Source organism: Myotis brandtii, unplaced genomic scaffold (assembly GCF_000412655.1).
Source record: "Myotis brandtii unplaced genomic scaffold, ASM41265v1 scaffold327, whole genome shotgun sequence".
In the NCBI taxonomy this organism is placed as follows: domain Eukaryota; kingdom Metazoa; phylum Chordata; class Mammalia; order Chiroptera; family Vespertilionidae; genus Myotis; species Myotis brandtii.
In genome coordinates, this window is record NW_005362585.1 from 553695 (window position 1) to 572660 (window position 18966).

Here is an 18966-nt window from a genome sequence, read left to right on the forward strand (position 1 = left end):
CTTTGGTGGCCCCTGACCAGAGACGGATGTCTGACGGGTAGCCTGTGGGGGGCCTGCCTGGCGCTGGGGAGATGGGGAGGCAGGCGGGCGGGCTACTGGAGGGGCCCCAGGTCCTCCTGCCACTGGCCGGGATTGGCGGCCTTGACCCTGGGTCAGTGGTGGAGCCTGGGACATAGGCTGCTGCGATGCTGATGTGGGACTTGGTAGGCGCTGGGGCAGGGGGCTGCCAGCTGGGGGTCCAAGGCCTGAAAGGTGCTGCTGGCCCTGTGGGGGCGGGCGCTGCTGCAACGGAGGTCCCTGGCGTTGGGGGCCTGGGCCCGGCTGTGGAGGGCCACCTGAGCGACAGAGAAAAAGGGTTCACATGTGAGAGCCAGCAAGTGAGAGGTAGGGGGCTGCTGGAGGGTAGGCACCGGGAAGGCGGCCCCTCACTTACCCTGTGGCGGGGGGCGTTGCTGAGCCGGGGGGCCCGAGGGCTGCTGGGAGGTCTGGCGGCCCAAGGGCAGGGCCCCTGGGGACAGAGTCTGCGGTAGAGGAATGGAACAGGAGAGGTTAAAAATAGCTACCAGCCAGTAGAGCATCAGCCAATCAGAATAGCAGGGGATCCCTGTGTGCTGGGTGTTGCCCTGTTTGTGGCTGAGCTGAGGGGGACATCAGGTTGTTGGGGGGGGGACTCTCCAGGGGAGGGGTAGGGAAGCACTCAGGGAAGTCAGGGTAGCAGCTATTTGTCCATTTTGAACACAACTGGTCATTGTGATCACATGCGTCATGGTGATGCCCTTAGCCTGCTGCTGTTTAGCTCTGGGACACAGCAGGAGCAAGGGCTGGCCTGCCCATCAGTAGCTGACCTGGCTGTGGGAACCTCTGCCAGGGGAGACATCCCGCTGCCGGGGCAGGGCCTGGGCCATCTTATTGACCACGAGCTCTACGATGAGCTGCTTGTCTTCGTCCTGGTGGTCACCAATGAGCGGCATGGAGGAGCCCACCACCTGGGAGAGAAAACACCCAGTGAGGAAAGAGGAGGAAGTGCATGTGAGGGTTACAGTGACTAAGTGCTTTAAGTTGGCAGAGGGCACCGTGGCTGCCAAGGAAACGAGCTTCAGTCTGAGAGACACCGATTAAGAGTGTGAGGAAGGCTTGTCTCCTACTAGAGAGGTACTGACAGCTGATGAGGTGCTGTCCTAGCAAATTAGAGCCTCCAGGCCGCACCTGGTTTTTGTATGGGCCCTGAACTAAGGATGGGTTTTACATTTTTTAATGGTTGAAAAAAAAGCAAAAGAAGATTTCATGATGTGAAAATTATGCCAAAAAGAGTTTTAGTGGAACACAGCCACAGATTTTTTTAAAAAATCATCACCCAAGCATATTTTTTCCATTGATTTAGAGCAGGGGTCCTCAAACTTTTTAAACAGGGGGCCAGTTCACTGTCCCTCAGACCGTTGGAGGGCCGGACTATAGTTTTAAAAAAAACTATGAACAAATTCCTATGCACACTGTACATATCTTATTTTGAAGTAAAAAAACAAAACGGGAACAAATACAATATTTGTATTTGCATGTGGCCCGCGGGCTGTAGTTTAAGGACCCCTGATTTAGAGAGAGTGGAAGAGAGAGGAAAAGACAGAGAGTGATATCAATGTGAGAGCAACACATCAATTGGTTGCCTCCTGCCCAGGCTGGGGAGGAGCCTGCAACTGAGGTACGTGCCCTTGGGAATCGAACCTGGGACCCTTGGGTCTGCAAGCTGACACTCTATCCACTGAGCCAAACCGGCTAGGGCCACACATTTTTTAAAAAATATGTTGTCTAGCCCTGACCAGTTTGGCTCAGTGGATAGAGCATCGGCTTGAGGACTGAAGGGTCCCAGGTTCGATTCTGGTCAAGGGCATGTACCTTGGTTGTGGGCACATCCCCAGTGGGGGGTGTGCAGGAGGCAGCTGATCGATGTTTCTCTCTCATCGATGTTTCTAACTCTCTATTCCTCTCCCTTCCTCTCTGTAAAAAATCATTTTAAAAAAGTGAAAAAAAATATGTTGTCTATGGCTGCTTTTGCAGTTGAGTAGCTTCAACCTACTCAACTGTACCTCATAGTTACTATATGGTCCACAAAGCCTGACATGTGCACCGCCTGGCCCTTTCCAGAAAACACTTGCCCATCCCTGCTTTATAGAGTGCTAGGTGCTCTGTCCTTTACAAGGAACTTAGTTTTACAAAGCTCCTTGCCCTTGACACATAAGGGAGATATGATGTGTTTAGAGTTCAGGAAGTGCTTTGCAAATGGCACCAATGTTTACAAACTGCATTATCATGCATGAAGTACTTGTTTACCAAGCACTTCAACTTTTCAAGGCATTTTACAGTTTACAAATTGCTTCACTGTTTACCAGGGGCACCACTGTTTACCAAGAACCTTAGAATTTTGAGAGCCCTTTCTTTCAATAATGAGAACTTCCCAGTTTACAGAGCTCCTTTTTGATAGTTTTATAAAGCACTTTGCTGTTCACCAAGCATGTCCTCATTTATAAGGTACTTGACTGACAGTTTACAGAATGATTTCGGATCAACCAGTACTCTTTGCAAAGTTCCTTTTAGTTTACAATAGCGCTTTGCCATTTGCCAAGGACCCGTCAGTTCACAGAACACTTTAAAGATCATTAAGTGCTTTGCCATTCACCAACGGGGCTCAATTCACAGAGCCAGTTTATAGTTTAACAAATGTTTTGCTATTCACTAAGGATGTCCAGGTTTACAAAGCAGTTGACAATTCACTACGTATTTTGCCATTTGCCAGGGTATCCCAGTTCAAAAGGCACTTTGCAGTTTACTAAACATTTTGCCATTCACTGAGGACTTCCTGGGCCATGGAGTGCTTCACAGTTTATGGACTGGTGCTCCCCTGCGCCTGCGCCTCCCTCTGTGCCCCCACCAATCCCTGGGTTCTCCCACCTCAATGATGTGATCCCTTCCGTCCTTGCCATGCAGCGCTTCCACTGCGCAGATGTCCAGTCCCCCAAAAATCTCTGAGCATGTATCCACCCACAGCTTGTACCTGGCAACACGCGGGGTGAGAGAGCCTGTCAGTGCCTTGCTGGAGCAGCCACAGTCCCACCCTCACTCCCCCTCCCCGCGGGGTCCAGGCCACCCACCTGTCAGACATGGCGATCTGCTCGAGCATGGCCGAGCCAGTGTTGGTCTTCCAGTTTCCTGACACTGATGTCCTCCTGGGAGACAGGAGAGAGGAGAGAGACTCAGGGGGACCTGAACTGCACAGGGCTGAGCAGGGGACCTAGGCCTCGATTTCTCCACTCACATGTAGGCCTTGTAGTTCTGCCCAATCTTCTGGACGCGCACATCATATTTGGCGTCAATGAAGGGCTCAGCAGTGGCATACGTCTTGGTCAGGGCCACGACGCTTGCGATGTCCTGGAAGTCATGCTGGTTTTCCACCTTGACCTGTGGGTGGGCTGGGGATCAGGGCCTTGGCAGGATGGGGCAGCAGTGGGGGTGCCTCAGGGCGGGGGTGTGCACACAGGTGATATAGGTGAGCTGAGTACACAAAAATTCAGTGGACATAGCGAGGCACTGATGCATGCATAATTCTGGGCCTCCTGGCTTTTACATGTATGCACAGACAGGAAGTTGGGTGTATATCACTCTGAACATACTGAAAATGATTGAATTGTCCACCTTATATGGGTACGTTGTATGGTATGTGAATTATATCATTAAAGCTGTAGCAAAACTGTGTATATATACAGTGTATCTATACAGACACAAAGTCAGTGGTACATACAATAAATGAACAGAAGCAAGGACACACTCCAACATAAAAATTACAAGTCTGCTTTCTACAGAGACAAAATCAGAGGGATCAGAGGGATGGAAAGCATACAGGACCCCAAGACCCTTGAACATAAAAGATTACATAGTGTGTGTTTAACACAGAGGCATGCATATACACAAAATAACAGGACACACAAACTGGCTGAGTGCGTGATGGAAAACTGGGCCAACAAATTCTACAAATGTGAGGGGAAAGATACAAATAGATAAACACCCCAGGGCACACAATTATACAAAATTAGCGGTGTGCATTGAATACACAATATACATCTACATACATTTAGGAACACACAAGGACACACCCAACTCGGGCACTCACCTTGCCCATCCCGGAGTGTGCATGCCCCATCTTCACAACCACAGGGTATGTTGTGCTGCTGAGCTGGTAGGGTGGAAAGGCAGAGCATGGTCAGGGCAGGAGGGCTGATTGCCAGGGGTGGGGGTGGTGTTGAGGGGAGCCCATCCGGCAGGAGCCACATGTTAGGAGCCATTTCCCAGAAGAGGCAGGTCAGAGATAAGCAGACAGCAGCTGGGGATCACACAGCACCTCTGAGCTCAGAATCACACCCGGAGCCCTTTCTGCCTGTCCCTCCCTCCACCCACCCAGACTTCCCGCCTCTGCTTTCCCAGGCAGACGCATGGGAAAAGGGGGAGGGGGCGCTTTTCCGGAAAAGGGAAAGTTTATTTATACAGTAACTGGATGATAGAGAAGTGAGTATGTGCATGGGGGTGTGGTGGTGAGCATGTAGCAACTGGACCCCTCAGCCAGGCCTTGCATGTAAGCCTTGTCCACACACATACACAACCTAGAGATGCACACCAACCCTCCAAGCTCTGATCTACACAACCAAACCCAGAGATGCCCATGCACATTGAGACCCACAACATGGAGAGACCTGCAACCAACACAAGCTCTGGAGCACCTCGCCCTCCAACTGCGTAGATGCCCACAGTCATTCAGCCAGCCTCGTGCTCACGTGTGGGGCAGGGACCAGAGCTTCTGTCAGCCTTCTGGCCTGGCAGCACACAACACTTTCAGGCTCAGGCACACACACAGCCCCCTCCCATCACCCAAATCCACACAATATAGAGGGACACACACATCGCGAAAGATTACCTTTGTAATACAAAGACAACCCTCAGGGCACAACCATAGCACCCAGAGGTATACACAGCTCTGAGAGGCACACACAACAGAACTGGGCATGTAGTCAACACTCACAGACACACATACAACACTCCTAGGCATACTCCCAACAAACAGAAGGATCCACACCACATACAAAGAAAGGTACCCAGACTTAGGTATTCACAGAACCACCGAAACCCACGCCACACTCCTGGGCACACAAAAAGTATATCTAGGGACACAACATACCTTGTCATATGTAAAAACAGAGAGGCATACGCACAACCAGAGACACCACAACCCTCCTAAGCACACAGACCACACTCCTGGGCATGTGCACTCATGCGCGCGCGTGCGCACACACACACACACACACACACACACACACACTCACATGCTCACACATTCAGGTGCAGGCATACATCAAGTCTCCCAGATCCTGGGCAGGATCCAGGGGACCAGGTTGGATGACCCCAGCCCCATCATAGCAGGATGCACGCAGCGCCACGCCCTCCATCTGCCATGCAGACAGCTGCCCCACGGGGTAGAGAGATGGCATTCCGGGAGGGGTGGCTGGGGCCGCAGTGGTTCCCAGTTCCCGACAGGCACAGGAAGCCCGCAAGCTCTGGGTGACCGATTGACCTTCAGGCGTTGCCCTCCCCCCTGCACTCCCACCTTCCTCATTTCCCAAATGCTTGGCGTCATTATGGGGCGCGGAGAGGCACCGTGTTGGGATGGGCTTGCGGGATCCTCTAGGTAGTGTTGCAGGGAAACACTGCAGAGGCGGTTGATGACATAACAACACGCACACAGCTCACAGAGGGGAGGAGAGACGTTCACAATTACATGTGCAACCCAGACCCGCCTTACAGAGGCAGACACACAACTCCCAGAAGCAACACAAAACACACAGGGCTACACAAAACCCTCAGGTCCATACATACACCACATACATGCCACCTAAAGGCTCACAGGCAACTCTCATGGGCAGAGACACACACACACACCCCAGATTTTCTAGGCTCCTCTTTTTATAAACCCTCCTATTTCCTCTGGGCCTGGGCCTGAACACAACACTGTGGACACGTGTAAGTGTGCCCGCACATGTGTGCGCGAGAGGAGTGCTGCACTCTGGGGTCCTCTGGAGAGCCCTAGCTTTGAATCTTAGCGTTTTCTCTTCTTTTTTTTAAAAAAAATATATTTTTATTGATTTCAGAGAGGAACGGAGAGGGAGAGAAAGATAGAAACATCAATGATGAGAGAGAATCATTGATTGGCCACCTCCTGCACGCCCCACACTGGGGATCAAGCCCGCAACCCAGGCATGTGCCCTTGACTGGAATCGAACCTGCAACCCTGTAGTCCACAGGCCAACACTCTATCCACTCAGCCAAACCAGCTAGGGCACGTTTCCTCTTCCTAAAACCATGTGGGACCCCTGGCAGGTCACTTAACTCTCTTTGGGCCTCTGTTTCCTGATCTGTAAAAAGGGCACAGTCAGGCCCAAGCACTTGGTATGCTTGGAGATTGCCAGGTGTGTCCGTTCTGCACCCCCAGTTGGGCCCCACAGCCCCCACCCCCACCCAGCCCCTCAGATGGTCACACACGTGGACACCCCTTCATGAAACCCCACCAGTTTCAAAACCTGCACAATAACCTGGTGCCACACGACCCCTCGCATGTAGACAGTCGACACAACTCTGTGCTGACACAGTTTTCGGAGTCACAGAGCTGGCGTCAGAACCAGAGTCAGCAAGGGGCTGCAGCAACACTTCCCTGCCCTCACTTCTCCTTTTGGCTCCACCGCTGGCTTACTCAGTTCCCTGTCTCATTCACTCTCACTCCCCTACTTTCACAATCAGCTTCTCCAAATTCCTGGTTTACGTCCTTCCCTCCTTCTCTTTCTTGTTATCCCAACAGTCATTTCTTCACTCTCATTCCTGGGCAGCTCACTCAATCCTTTGTGTGTCTCAGTTTCCTCATCTGCATAATGAGAATATGAACAGTCTCTAACTCACAGGGATATTGTGTTATGTCGGGAAAAATGCTTAGCACAATATCTGGCACACAGGAAGTCTGCATCCTCCAAAAGTGTTGGGTACTATTATTATTATTGGCTTATCGTCTCTTCGTTAGCCAACATTAACAAGGAGGCAATCTGGATTGACTGAGAGATAAAGTATTTACACAAAGATTTTAGAATAGTGCTTGCTACTCATTAAGCACTCCATAAGTGTTGGTGGTAGCTTTTGTTGTTCTGATGGTGTTGCTATTGGTTGGGTTAATCTCCCTAAATTAATCCAGCTTGATTAGCAAGAGGGTAATGGAGACTGAATAAAAGAATTTCCGCAGCCGAAACCAGTTTGGCTCAGTGGATAGAGCGTCGGTTTGCGGACTGAAAGGTCCCAGGTTCGATTCCGGTCAAGGGCATGTACCTGGGTTGCGGGCACATCCCCAGTAGGAGATGTGCAGGAGGCAGCTGATCGATGTTTCTCTCTCATCGATGTTTCTAACTCTCTATCTCTCTCCCTTCCTCTCTGTAAAAAATCAATAAAATATATTTTAAAAAAAAGAATTTCCGCAAAGACTCCGGGGCACGGTATACAGTAAATGCTCAATAAGTGACTGCTATCATGACTACCATCATTATTACTGGTCCGTCCTTCCTGAACAACAAAGGCTGTTAATCAGCCCGGAAGCCCTTTCCCAGGACCCTAGGAAGATTGAGATAACATCTGGAATCTGGCAGGCAGGGGTTGTCTCACCCCACCCCACCCCCTACCAGAGGCATGGTCAGGGAGGGGTTGATGGGGAAGGGGCAGGGCAGGATGGAAGAGTATCAGTTTTCTCCTGACTCACTCACTGGTCTCTTTCACCACCATTCAACTCCCCCCACGCCAGGGCTCATTCGTTAACCATCACCTTCCCGCTTGCTAAGCCTGGATTGAGATCCTGGGGTGAGTTGGCCTAAATCCAATCCCAGCCATACCCTGTGATCTGTGAAAGTTCTTCAGTTCCTCTATTCCTCAGTTTTCCTCATCTGTAAAATGGGAATAATACTGGTACCCATCTCAGAGGCTTATTATGAACTTTTAAAAATTGAGTTATAGTTGACATACAATATTATATTAGTTTTAGAGGTATACTATGTTGGCTCGAAAATTTTATACATTATGGAATAATCACCATGATAATTCTAGTTAGCATCTGTCACCATACAAAGTTATTACAATACTGTTGAGTATATTCCCTTGTGCTGTACATTGCATTCCCATGACTTACTTATTTTATAACTGGTAGTCTGTACTTCTTAATCCTCTTCATCTATTTCACCCACCCCATGCCCCCTCTGGCAACCACCAGATTATTCTCTGTATCTATGAGTATATTTCTATTTTATTTTGTGGGGTTTTTTTTGGGTTGGTGTTTTAGATTCCACATATAAATGAAATCATAAGGTATTTCTCTTTCTCAGGCTTATTTCACTTAGCGTCATATCCTCTAGGTCCACCCATGCTATGGCAAAAATTGTGAGCTTTAAGTGAGATAAATTATGCTGAGTGCCTGGTACACAGTTGGTGCTATATAAATGCTATTTGCCTGTGTTTTTCTGAGCAGGGTTGAGATCCAGGCTCTGGCTCCAGGCCACCTGAGTTCAAATGCCAGTTCTGCCACTTATTAATTGTGATCTTGAATAAATCACTTAATATCTCTGTGCCTCATTACTCCACACTGTATTCCTCCTCCACTCACCGGCCTCATCTCCTTCCACTGCTTCTACTTGTCTCCTCTCTGCCTCCCCCACTCCTCACCAGTTTGTGGGATCTACCAGAGACGAATTTTTGTGTGTGCTTGGTATGCAGCATCTGCACAAGACATGTTTGTTGACGAAAATGAACTACTTCGGGCTTCAGCCATGGGGAGTTTGCGACCCGTGGGTGACTGGGTGGACTGTGGAGAGTTTGGAGTCTACAGGAAATTGCCTTGGGGGAATCCTGACTCTAAGCACTCTGTAGAGGCCTCCGGTTAGGACTGGGACGGGACTTGGAGATGGGGGAGGGGGGTGACCAGGGCGAGGCCTAGGGAGAGGGAGGGGAGGAGGGTGAAGCTCCTTTTCGGCAGCCCTCGGCCCGCCCCTTGGCCACCACTGACGGTGGGCGGATGAGTAATGCATCCAGGAAGCTTGGAGGCCTGTGGTTTCCGCACGGCTGCCACTGCCACCCCCGCCCCCGCCCCTTGCGTGGACATTTATCCTCCGCTGCTCAGGCCCTGCCGCCATCGCCGCAGACCCAGCGTCTAGAGAAGCTCCATCAGAGGTAGGTAGGGGGCTGGGCGGCCGCAAGGCCTGGGCCTGGGCAGAGCTTTCCTGCTGCTGCACACCTCGCTGCTCAGCCCGAACAGCAGGCAGAACGGCAGGCAGAACGGGACCCTGGACTGGTCAAGGGGGAGAGGGCGGGTGTGGGGGGCTGGAACTGCTCCAAACTCCCGATACCCATCCTAAATCCGCCAAGCTCGTGAGCCCCTTATATCACAGCAAGCGGCCATTTCCCCTAAATTCCCTCATTGTCCCCCAAGTCTCCCACCCCCAAACTTCTGAACCTCCCCAAACTCCCCCAATACCCCAGACTCCTAAATCCTCAACTCCCTAAACCTCAAAACTTCCTCTGCTCCCAAATCCCCTGGCGCTTCCACCCTCTTAAGGCCCCCAGAACTGCCCCAAATCCTTAAACCCCCAACCTCCTCCAAATTCCTCAGCTTCCCTCAACTCCCAGGCTTCCTGGGCCTCCTCTATCTCCCAGTATGCACAACCCCAAACTCCCAAATTCCTATAGTTCCCCAAACTGCAAATTCCTCACCCCAACTCCACCACTTTCCGACTTCCCTAACCCCCCAGGTCTTCAAACTCCACCACCACAACCCCATAATCTCTGCCACTTATCCTGTCCCCTAAATCGCTCAAACTCCACAACTCTGAAACTCTCCCAATTCCCCTAAAATCCTCTGGGCTCTCAAATACCCATCCCCTTAAAATGCCCAAACTCCCCAACCCGTCTAGCCCAAGTGTGGCAGACTAAGGCCCGTCCATGTTGCTGGGGGGAGGGTAGAATGGGGTGAGAGGCCTGCCCAGGTCCCCGGATTGGCTGGGCTGGAGGCCCCCTGACCCCTCCTCTCCACCCCTCCAGAACCCATCATGGCCACCTTCGAATCCCTGGCCTCCGGCATCCTGTTGTTGCTGTGTCTGACAGCCCCTAGCAGGGCCTGTACCTGTGTCCCATCCCACCCACAGATGGCCTTCTGCAACTCTGACCTCGGTGAGTATACCCTACTCTGCTCACATACTGTGTTTTGGTTTCCCTCTCAGTCTAGTGGGGTTCAGGATGGTGCTCCCCTCTAGAACAATTCCACTCAGCCCTGCCCTGACTCTCCTTTTGACACATGGCATCCTTACTCAATTCCTTGATTACTCCAGGCCTAGTCCCTCCTCAGGGCCTTTGCACTGGCTGTTCCCTCTGCCTGGTACACCTTTCCCCCAGGTATCCATGTGGGTGACTGCCTCAAATGTTACTTTCCCAAAATTTTAACCCCTGTCCTCTAGTACTCCTGATTCCCCTTACCCAGTTCTGAAGTTCCCCATCATACATAATACCTCTAACACTCCACAAACCTATCTATTTTGCTTGTGTTTAGTCTGTCTTTTCCTGGCTAGCATGTGAGCTCCACAAGGGGAGGGATTTCCATGTTTTGTTCACTGTTGTGTCCCTAACACCCAGAACAGTGCCTGGCACACAGCAGGTGCTCCAAAATTGAGTGAATGAGCACATGGTGAATATATGAAAAAGGCTTAAAGCAGAGCCTTGCAAAAAGTAGGCATTCACTATATGGGCGAATCTGTTAACAAATGTGTACATTTCTTAGTGGGTTGTCTGGCATCCAGCAACCCCTATTTACGTATGTGCTTTGCTAGTATGACTATTGTAATTGTTTTATTTTTATTAGCTCACGCAGTCCATTTGACTTGTTTTCCCCCCTCCTCTCCCTGCAGTCATCAAGGCCAAGTTCATAGGGACAGCAGAAGTCAACCAGACAACCTTATATCAGCGTTATGAGATTAAGATGACCAAGGTATTCCTCCTGCCCCTTCCTCAGGAGTTCCTAACATTTTCCTCCCTGTAAAAATAAAAAGGCCTCTAGCCATGGTTGGCGAGGAAGTTAGCTGTGATCTCGGGATGCTATGTGAAGAAGGTGGAGTGGGAGGAACATGTCAGTAAAAAAGAGTCTTCTCATCCATCCACAGATGTTGAAAGGGTTCAACGCCTTGGGGGATGTCCCTGACATCCAGTTCGTCCACACCCCAGCCATGGAGAGCGTCTGCGGATACTTCCACCAGTCTCAGAACCGCAGCCAGGAGTTTCTCATCGCTGGTGAGGCTCTGCCCCCTCGTCGTGGGCCAGGACACCCTGAAGGGGTGGGGCTCTGAAGGAAGGGTCCCAGTTGAAATAAGGACCGCCCCAATTTCGGCCTATCAGAAGGCCCCGGGTCTGTGCTCCAGGGATGCCAATCAGGCGTCACCTGCCCCAGCCCAGCCAATCAGAAGCTGCCTGTTGTTCACCCCTCCCCCAGGACAACTGAGGAACGGGCAACTGCACATCACCACCTGCAGTTTCGTGGTCCCCTGGAACAGTCTGAGCTCCACTCAGCGACGGGGCTTCACCAAGCTTTACAGTGCTGGTTGTGAGGAATGCACAGTAAGTGTTTGGGCCCTGCCTGCCATCTGGAGAGGTCTTCTTGACCTCTTTCCTAAACTCATGGCTTGTTTCTTGCTCCGTCAGGCTATTACTTTTCCCTATGGCTGCTCCCCAAACCCCCTTGTGCTGTCTCTGATCTTTCCTGCTCTTCCCCCAAACCTGAGACTGTCCTTCTGGACATTCTGGTGATTCCTTTGCCCGGTGTGCCTCATACCTGGGGGTTCACTGTTGTGGCTGCCTCCTGTTCCTCTAACGTTCCCTTGTGACTATTAGGTAGTCCTGGTTTTTGTTCCTGACCTCCCCGCACCCCAGGGATTGTTTCTTGGTTTCCTAGAATGTTCTCCAAGAACCCAAAGTGCTGTTCCCCAACCCACTGACTCTTCCCCAGCACATATGATTGTTGCTTTCCAGCTGTGACAGTTACACACACGAGGGCAAGTTCCATTGTCCATTTGACTATTCCAGGACTGTTCCCTGATGTCTCTGAATGTCCTCTGATTCAGTGACTGTATCTGAGAGTCCCACAGCTCCTTCCTGTGCTTAAGTTCTCCACTTGCCAGCTGTTCCCTGGTATTGCCAATTGTTCCCTATCCTATGGAACAGTTCTCAGGAGACCCATCTGACTGTCCCCAACCACCAGGAAACTGATCCTTTCTCTGGATTATTGTCACCTCACCGAGTCCAATGACTGTTCCCCCAATGGGAGGAACTGTTCTTGAGTCGGTATCCAGGTGGAGTGACATGACATCTCTTGAGCAGCTCAATGTTGAATGCTGAGGAGAAGGAAGTTCTGCTCTGAAGGGAGGAGAAGTCCTCAGAGATGTGCCTCCCTCCCCCTCTTCCAGGTGTTTCCCTGCTCATCCATTCCCTGCAAACTGCAGAGTAATAATCAGTGTTTGTGGACGGACCAGCTGCTTACAGGCTCTGACAAGGGCTTCCAGAGCCGCCACCTTGCCTGCCTGCCACAGAAGTCAGGGATGTGCAACTGGCAGTCCCTGCGGCCCCGGATCGCCTGAATCCTGCCCCCAGCAGAAGCTGAAACCTGCACAGTATTCACCCCCTTTCCCACTTCTGTCTTTCTCTCTTCAAGACAATGAAATAAAATCCTACCACTCAGCAGGCAGTGTCTCTGTGTAGTGTCTGGGAACAAGCCCATGTCACTGATGACCTGGTGGGAGCACCCTGGGACCAATGCTGAGGGGATGAGGGCTGCAAAATGTTGGCTTTTTAAATTTTACATAAAATTTGAGGTATTGGTAATAATTCTCTACATTGGCATTAGCATTGGTGATCTGCAATGTCAGTAATTTAAGCCGAATCATCAACCACAGCTTACTGGATAATCTCTTTAGTCAATACTTTAGAGCATTTTACTAGACCAATTTATAAATCCTATTTGCATAGGGCTCTCTAGTTCATAAATTACCCACTGCTGACAAATCACTACCTCATTGGCAAATTCCCCTATTCACAAATCCCTCCAGTCAACAACCTAATTGACAAATGCCCCATCAATTGGCTAACAGCTCTCCTCCTCACCTCAGGCATTGTCCTGATGTCAGCCAGTGAGTCCTGCCCCATCCAAACCTGTGGGTGTTACTGTCCTGACCATTAGGTTTTGTACTGTGAGTCTGGCTGAAGCAAAAGGGGAAAGCCCCAGGGGTCCTAGACTCCTACCCCCCACATAACCCAGCCAGGGACTCTGGAAGAAGGGGTAGCCTTCCTCCCCCGCCCCTCATGGCCCATGGGAGATTCCTTGGAAAGTGGTTGTTTGGGGAATAGGAAAGATGGACAGAATGTATGATCTGGAAATCCCCTTCTCCCCCTTCTACCTCTCCTCCCCTCACTTCTCTGACCAACTTTGACAAGAGTGAAGTACAGGTAAGGGTTCAAAATCAGAACCAACCAAGTACTTCAGCCCACACCTTCTTCACGAACTGCTCCTGCCAATAAGAACCCAGGTCTCCTCCAGGGTATTCTGGATCTCCAAGCATGGCCCCTGGATCCTCTGTGGCCCTGTCCTTTTGCATTCCTGGAGGTTCCTCCAGGGCCCAAGGTATGTCCCAGATCGGGATTGGTGGATTTGGAGAACCCAGTGGTTATCTCCTTGCACAGGGGACACCCTTGCAGTAACAATTTCTGTGTCAACGTGTAGACTTTGGTTATGCCCTGGGGGGGATCTGAACCCTGGCTACCAAAAGGGGTGAATGGCAGCCTTCACTGATGGGTACAACTGTAAGGGAAGAGCCTAGGCCCTGGTTTGGCCCTTGTGGCTGTGACACTATTGTCTCAGCTGCCTGCAAGAGTTTGGCAGCTCCCGCTCTGGCCGGCGTGGCTCAGTTGGTGGGGCATTGTCCATGCACTGAAGGGTTGCCAGTTCAATTCCTGATTCTTGTTTGATTCCCTTCATAAAGCCCACCCATCCATACAGCCCCTATTGATTGACACATTCTTGCTGGAACAGCTCCCAATATATTCCCCCTTATGTTGAAACATCTCTCCTCCACCCCAAATTTCTATAAGAACAGCCCTTTCATTTTATGAATAATGACTGACACCTGCGTCTCACTAACCGGACCTGGACTCCTCCTATGCCAGTATTGGTAAAATCTGAGGACCAAACCCAATTACACTGTAGAGCCCCCACTAAATTTCCATATGCAAATGGATCTATATTGAACTTCTAATTTTTCCTTCTTTAGTCTCTCAGTCTGTCTAGTCATGTGTCCGCATTACACTGTTTAAATTAGAAAAACTTCATACAATACATATTTGCTGGCAGAAGCATTCGACTTTTTGTAGGCTGGTACAACTAATCCCCTGCCCCCAGCTTCAGGGTTTTCCTGGCTTTTATTGTATGTTTGTATTTCCATCTGAACTTTACTATCAATTTCCTGGCTCTGTACAATGAGGGAACCTAGGTGCAAGGACATCCAGTAATAATGAGTACACCTAGCTGCCATATCTTGGCTTTGAAATACTGTTATCCTAGGTCTGAGTCTGGGAAAGACCAAGATATGCCTGGAGGTGATGTCAGTGGAAAGGTGAGAGTAGGGGCCTATAAAAATCCTCTCCTCCACAAAACAATGAGAATACTGGCAAAAAATTATCAAAATTAAATTTTTCCAGAACTTTTAAAACTGCCCAAAGTGTATAGCAATTAAAAGAATGTCTGAATCTCATTAAGAACAGTAAGTTTTGTCCATCTGAACTTTCCCTGTTCCCATCTCCCCACTTCCACAACAGCCTTGAAAAGCAAGAGCCTTGCAATCCTGATGTAAACCAGCAGTCTAGAAACCACAGCAGGAGGCAGAACAGGGTTGGGGTCCCTTCAAAGTTCCATTCTCAGACAACTATATTTGAACTTTCACTTTCCTAGAAAACTCCACTCACAGGACTTGTCTATCTGATCTGACTCAGAGTTTACCTGGTATGAACAGCTTTGCCTGAGGCTGCTTTTTAGAAACAATCAGCAGCAACTGTTTAATATAGCAAGTGCTTGAAGCAGTGATTACAGTTATAACAAACAACAAGCTGACCAAAATACCCAACAGAAAAGATGGGTAATGAGAGCTCCATAGGAGGCTTTGAAAAGCTCTGACATGTTCCTGGAAATCTAGAAAGGCACAAATATGCATAAGGCTGTGTGCATGCCAGGGATCTCTGGCTGACCTCAAGGCTCTGCACAAGTAGTATGTAAACTTGGGGTGGGGAACCTTTTTTCCTGCCAAGAGCCATTTGGATACTTATAACACTATTAGCAGGCCATGCAAAATTATCAACTTAAAAATTAGCTTGCAATATTTGGTCAAACATTTAATTAACTCACCCATAATGCTTTGGCAGGGCCAGACATTCCCCACTCCTGATGTAAAGGCTAAGGCAAGGTTGTAAATAGCCTGCCTGAACACTGAAGGCATGCACCAACATGCACACAGAGCCCATCAGCAAAAGCTTGGAGACGTACTGGTTCTAGGTTTTTAAAGAAATACCTGTCCAATCACTAGCTGGCCACTAAATTAATGAAACAGATACCTCAGTGTCTACATATGGCAAAGAATACACAATTTGCAGAATTAGTTCAGAAACATCACTAAAAAAACAAAAAACAACAAAAACAAACCCTGGGGATGGAGAAGAATCTGATTTCCAGAGTTGTCACATTATGTTAAGTTTTCAACAAAAATTTATGAGACATGCAAAGAAGCAATAAAATATGCCCCAAATACAGAAAAATAAAGAAGTCAGTAGACAATGTCCCTGAGGAAGCCCAGATGTTGGAATTAATTGACAGACTATAAATCAGCTATTTAGAATATTTTTAAAGAGCTAAAGAAAACCATGTTTAAAGAACTAAACAAAATTATAAGAATGGTCTTTTAATAAATAGAGACTATCAATAAAGAGATATAAATGATAAATAATAGAATTCTGGAATTGAAAAATATAATAATGTAAATGAAAATAAGGAGCTCAACAATAGATTTGAGCTGGCAGAGGAAAGAATTAGTGAATTTAAAATAGGGCAACTGAGCCCTAGCCAGTTTGGCTCAGTGGATAGAGTGTTGGCCTGCGGACTGAAGGTCCCAGGTTCAATTCCGGTCAAGGGCACATTCCCAGGTTATAGGCTCGATCTCCAGTGTGGGGCATGCAGGAGACAGCTAGCCAATGATTTTCTCTCATCATTGATGTTTCTATCTCTCTCTCCTTCTCCCTTCCTTTCTGAAATCAATAAAAATATTTTAAAAATTGAACAAAATGAACAGGGCCTCAGAGGCCTGTGGAACACCATTAAACAAATCAATACACACATAATGAGAGGAGAGAGAAAGGTGCAATAAAGAATCTTGGAAGGAATAATGGCTGAAAACCTCCCAAATCTTATTTAAAAAATAATCTATAAATTCAAGAAATGCACTAAACTTCAAGTAGGATAAACTCATAGAGATCTACCTCTAAATGCATCATAAACAAACTTATGATTATTGATACCATAATTCTCAACAAAATACTAACAAACTGAATCCTACAACATGTTAAAAGATTGTATATCAGATCAGGTGGGATTTGGCCCAGGAATGCAAGTGTGGCTCAACTTACATGAAAATCAATTAATGCAAACATCATAGTCATAGAATAAAGGCTAGAATCTACATGATCATATCAATAAACACAGAAAAAGCATTTAACAAAGTCCAACATAGTTTCATGATTAAAAAACACTCAACAAACTAGGAATAAAAGGGAACTTTGTCAACACTTGGGTAGCAGTTAATATATGACACATTCACTGTTCTAATTGCTTTCACTCATTGAACAATTTAATTATCATACTAACTCTATGATTCATAAACTATTATTACCCACATTTTGCAGATGGGTAAACTGAGGCACAAAGCATTTAAATGATGTTTCCTATGTTAGGAAGCTAATTAGTTGTGTAGCTAGTTTTCCAATACAGAAATTCTGGCTACAGAGTCCACACTCTTAGTCACAGTCAGCCATACTATCTCTCAAAGAATGTGAAATTATAATAATGATAAATTGGGTTTGCTTAGAACTAATGATTTGATCTTCATCTGTAAGTAAATTTAATGTACAACACTGTGAATTGATATCAGTGATCATAATTTGTAATACTGGTAAGAATGTTTAATAGTACCTTGGGATTGCACTGTCAAATAAATAAAATTAGCTTCTACCAAAAAAAAAAATGTTTAATAGTAGTACCAATGTTATTTAACCAAGTTGGCAATGTTGGGTCAATATTGATATTTAATTGTAATTTAATTCAGAAAACTAGTAATGATTATTTACATAAGTAAAAATAATTTGTAACATTTAAAAATTTTTAAAAATATATTTTTACTAATTTCAGAGAGGAAGGGAGAGGGAGAGAGAGATATAAACATCAATGATGAGAATCATTGATTGGCTGCCTCCTGCACACCCCCTACTGGGGATTGGGCCTGCAACCCAGGCATATGCCCTGACTGGGAATGGAACTGTGACCTCCTGGTTCATAGGTCGACATTCAATCATTAAGACACACCAGCCGGGCAACATTAAATTTTTAAAAATTAGTTTTAAAGTTTGACAGCATTCATAATGGTGATTCAATTTCTATTTGTAACTAAAATTTGATTCATAATTGTGGTACTCATAATTTATATTAGTAATCATAACTTTAATATTAGTAATTATTTATAATAACAATTGTAATTTAACCATATTAATAATTATTTCTATTAGTAACTATACTATAATTCAAAACATAGTTACTCATAATTTATATTAGTAATCTTAATTTGTAACATTGCCAATAATTTGTAATAATATTTTACAATGTTTTACTAATAGTCTAATATATTTTAGTAATTATAATTTATTTCACAACATAGGTACTAATCACTTGTATTGATAATTCCAATTTGTAACATTGGTAATAAATTGTATTGCTAGTTATAATATTTGATGTATTAGTAATGATAATATAATTTCTACCACTAAGTATAATGTAATTCAAAACAGGAACTTATAATTAATATTAGAGCACAATTTGTAATATTGATAATTGTAATAATAGTTATAATCTTTGATGACACTAGTTATTCAATTTCTATTAGGAACTATAATTTAATTCATAACCTTGGTATTAATGATTTACATCAGTAACAATAATTTGCAGTATTGGTGATTATTTGTAATATTAATGATTATATTTTATGATAATAGCAAAAACAATTCAATTGCTATTTGTAAACAATCTAATGTATAACATTGCTACTGATAATTTTTAAAAAAATATATTTTATTGATTTTTTACAGAGAGGAAGGGAGAGGGATGGATGAAGTATGGTAGCAACCATCTCAGGTAGAAATTATAGTTTAACTTTAACCCTGCTGTTTGGCTTATGTACCTATTTGCTTTGTTTAACAATGCACAGGTTATTTTGATTTTCTGAATTATATAAATCATCCCATTCGATTAAATGCCTTATTAATTGTAATGTGAATATCCCATGGGTTGTGGTCATACTGGTCTTATAAAGCACATTTTGCCAAAACCGGTTTGGCTCAGTGGATAGAGCGTCGGCCTGCGGACTGAAAGGTCCCGGGTTCGATTCCGGTCGAGGGCATGTACCTGGGTTGCGGGCATATCCCCAGTGGGAGATGTGCAGGAGGCAGCTGATCGATGTTTCTAAGTCTCTATCTCTCTCCCTTCCTCTCTGTAAAAAAAAAAATCAATAA

The 18966-nt window shown here is 46.8% G+C and overlaps 2 protein-coding genes across 2 annotated transcripts in view; one reads left to right on the forward strand and one right to left on the reverse strand.

Annotated features, from left to right (window-relative positions):
- Positions 1–18966, reverse strand: part of SYN1 (synapsin I) — a 30052-nt gene that overhangs the window by 2598 nt on the left and 8488 nt on the right. Inside the window, exons 6-12 of the mRNA XM_005871021.2 lie at positions 4160–4222; positions 3308–3450; positions 3144–3218; positions 2944–3046; positions 846–986; positions 434–521; positions 1–335 (exon numbers count right to left, since the gene is read on the reverse strand). Coding sequence (XP_005871083.1) covers positions 1–335; positions 434–521; positions 846–986; positions 2944–3046; positions 3144–3218; positions 3308–3450; positions 4160–4222 — 948 coding nt within the window. The remainder of the gene's footprint in view (positions 336–433; positions 522–845; positions 987–2943; positions 3047–3143; positions 3219–3307; positions 3451–4159; positions 4223–18966) is intronic.
- Positions 9108–12834, forward strand: TIMP1 (TIMP metallopeptidase inhibitor 1). The gene is made up of 6 exons (XM_005871010.2): positions 9108–9285; positions 10153–10281; positions 11013–11092; positions 11265–11391; positions 11591–11715; positions 12561–12834. Exons 2-6 carry the CDS (start codon positions 10161–10163, stop codon positions 12729–12731), a joined length of 624 nt encoding a protein of 207 aa, XP_005871072.1. The 5' UTR covers positions 9108–9285; positions 10153–10160; the 3' UTR covers positions 12732–12834.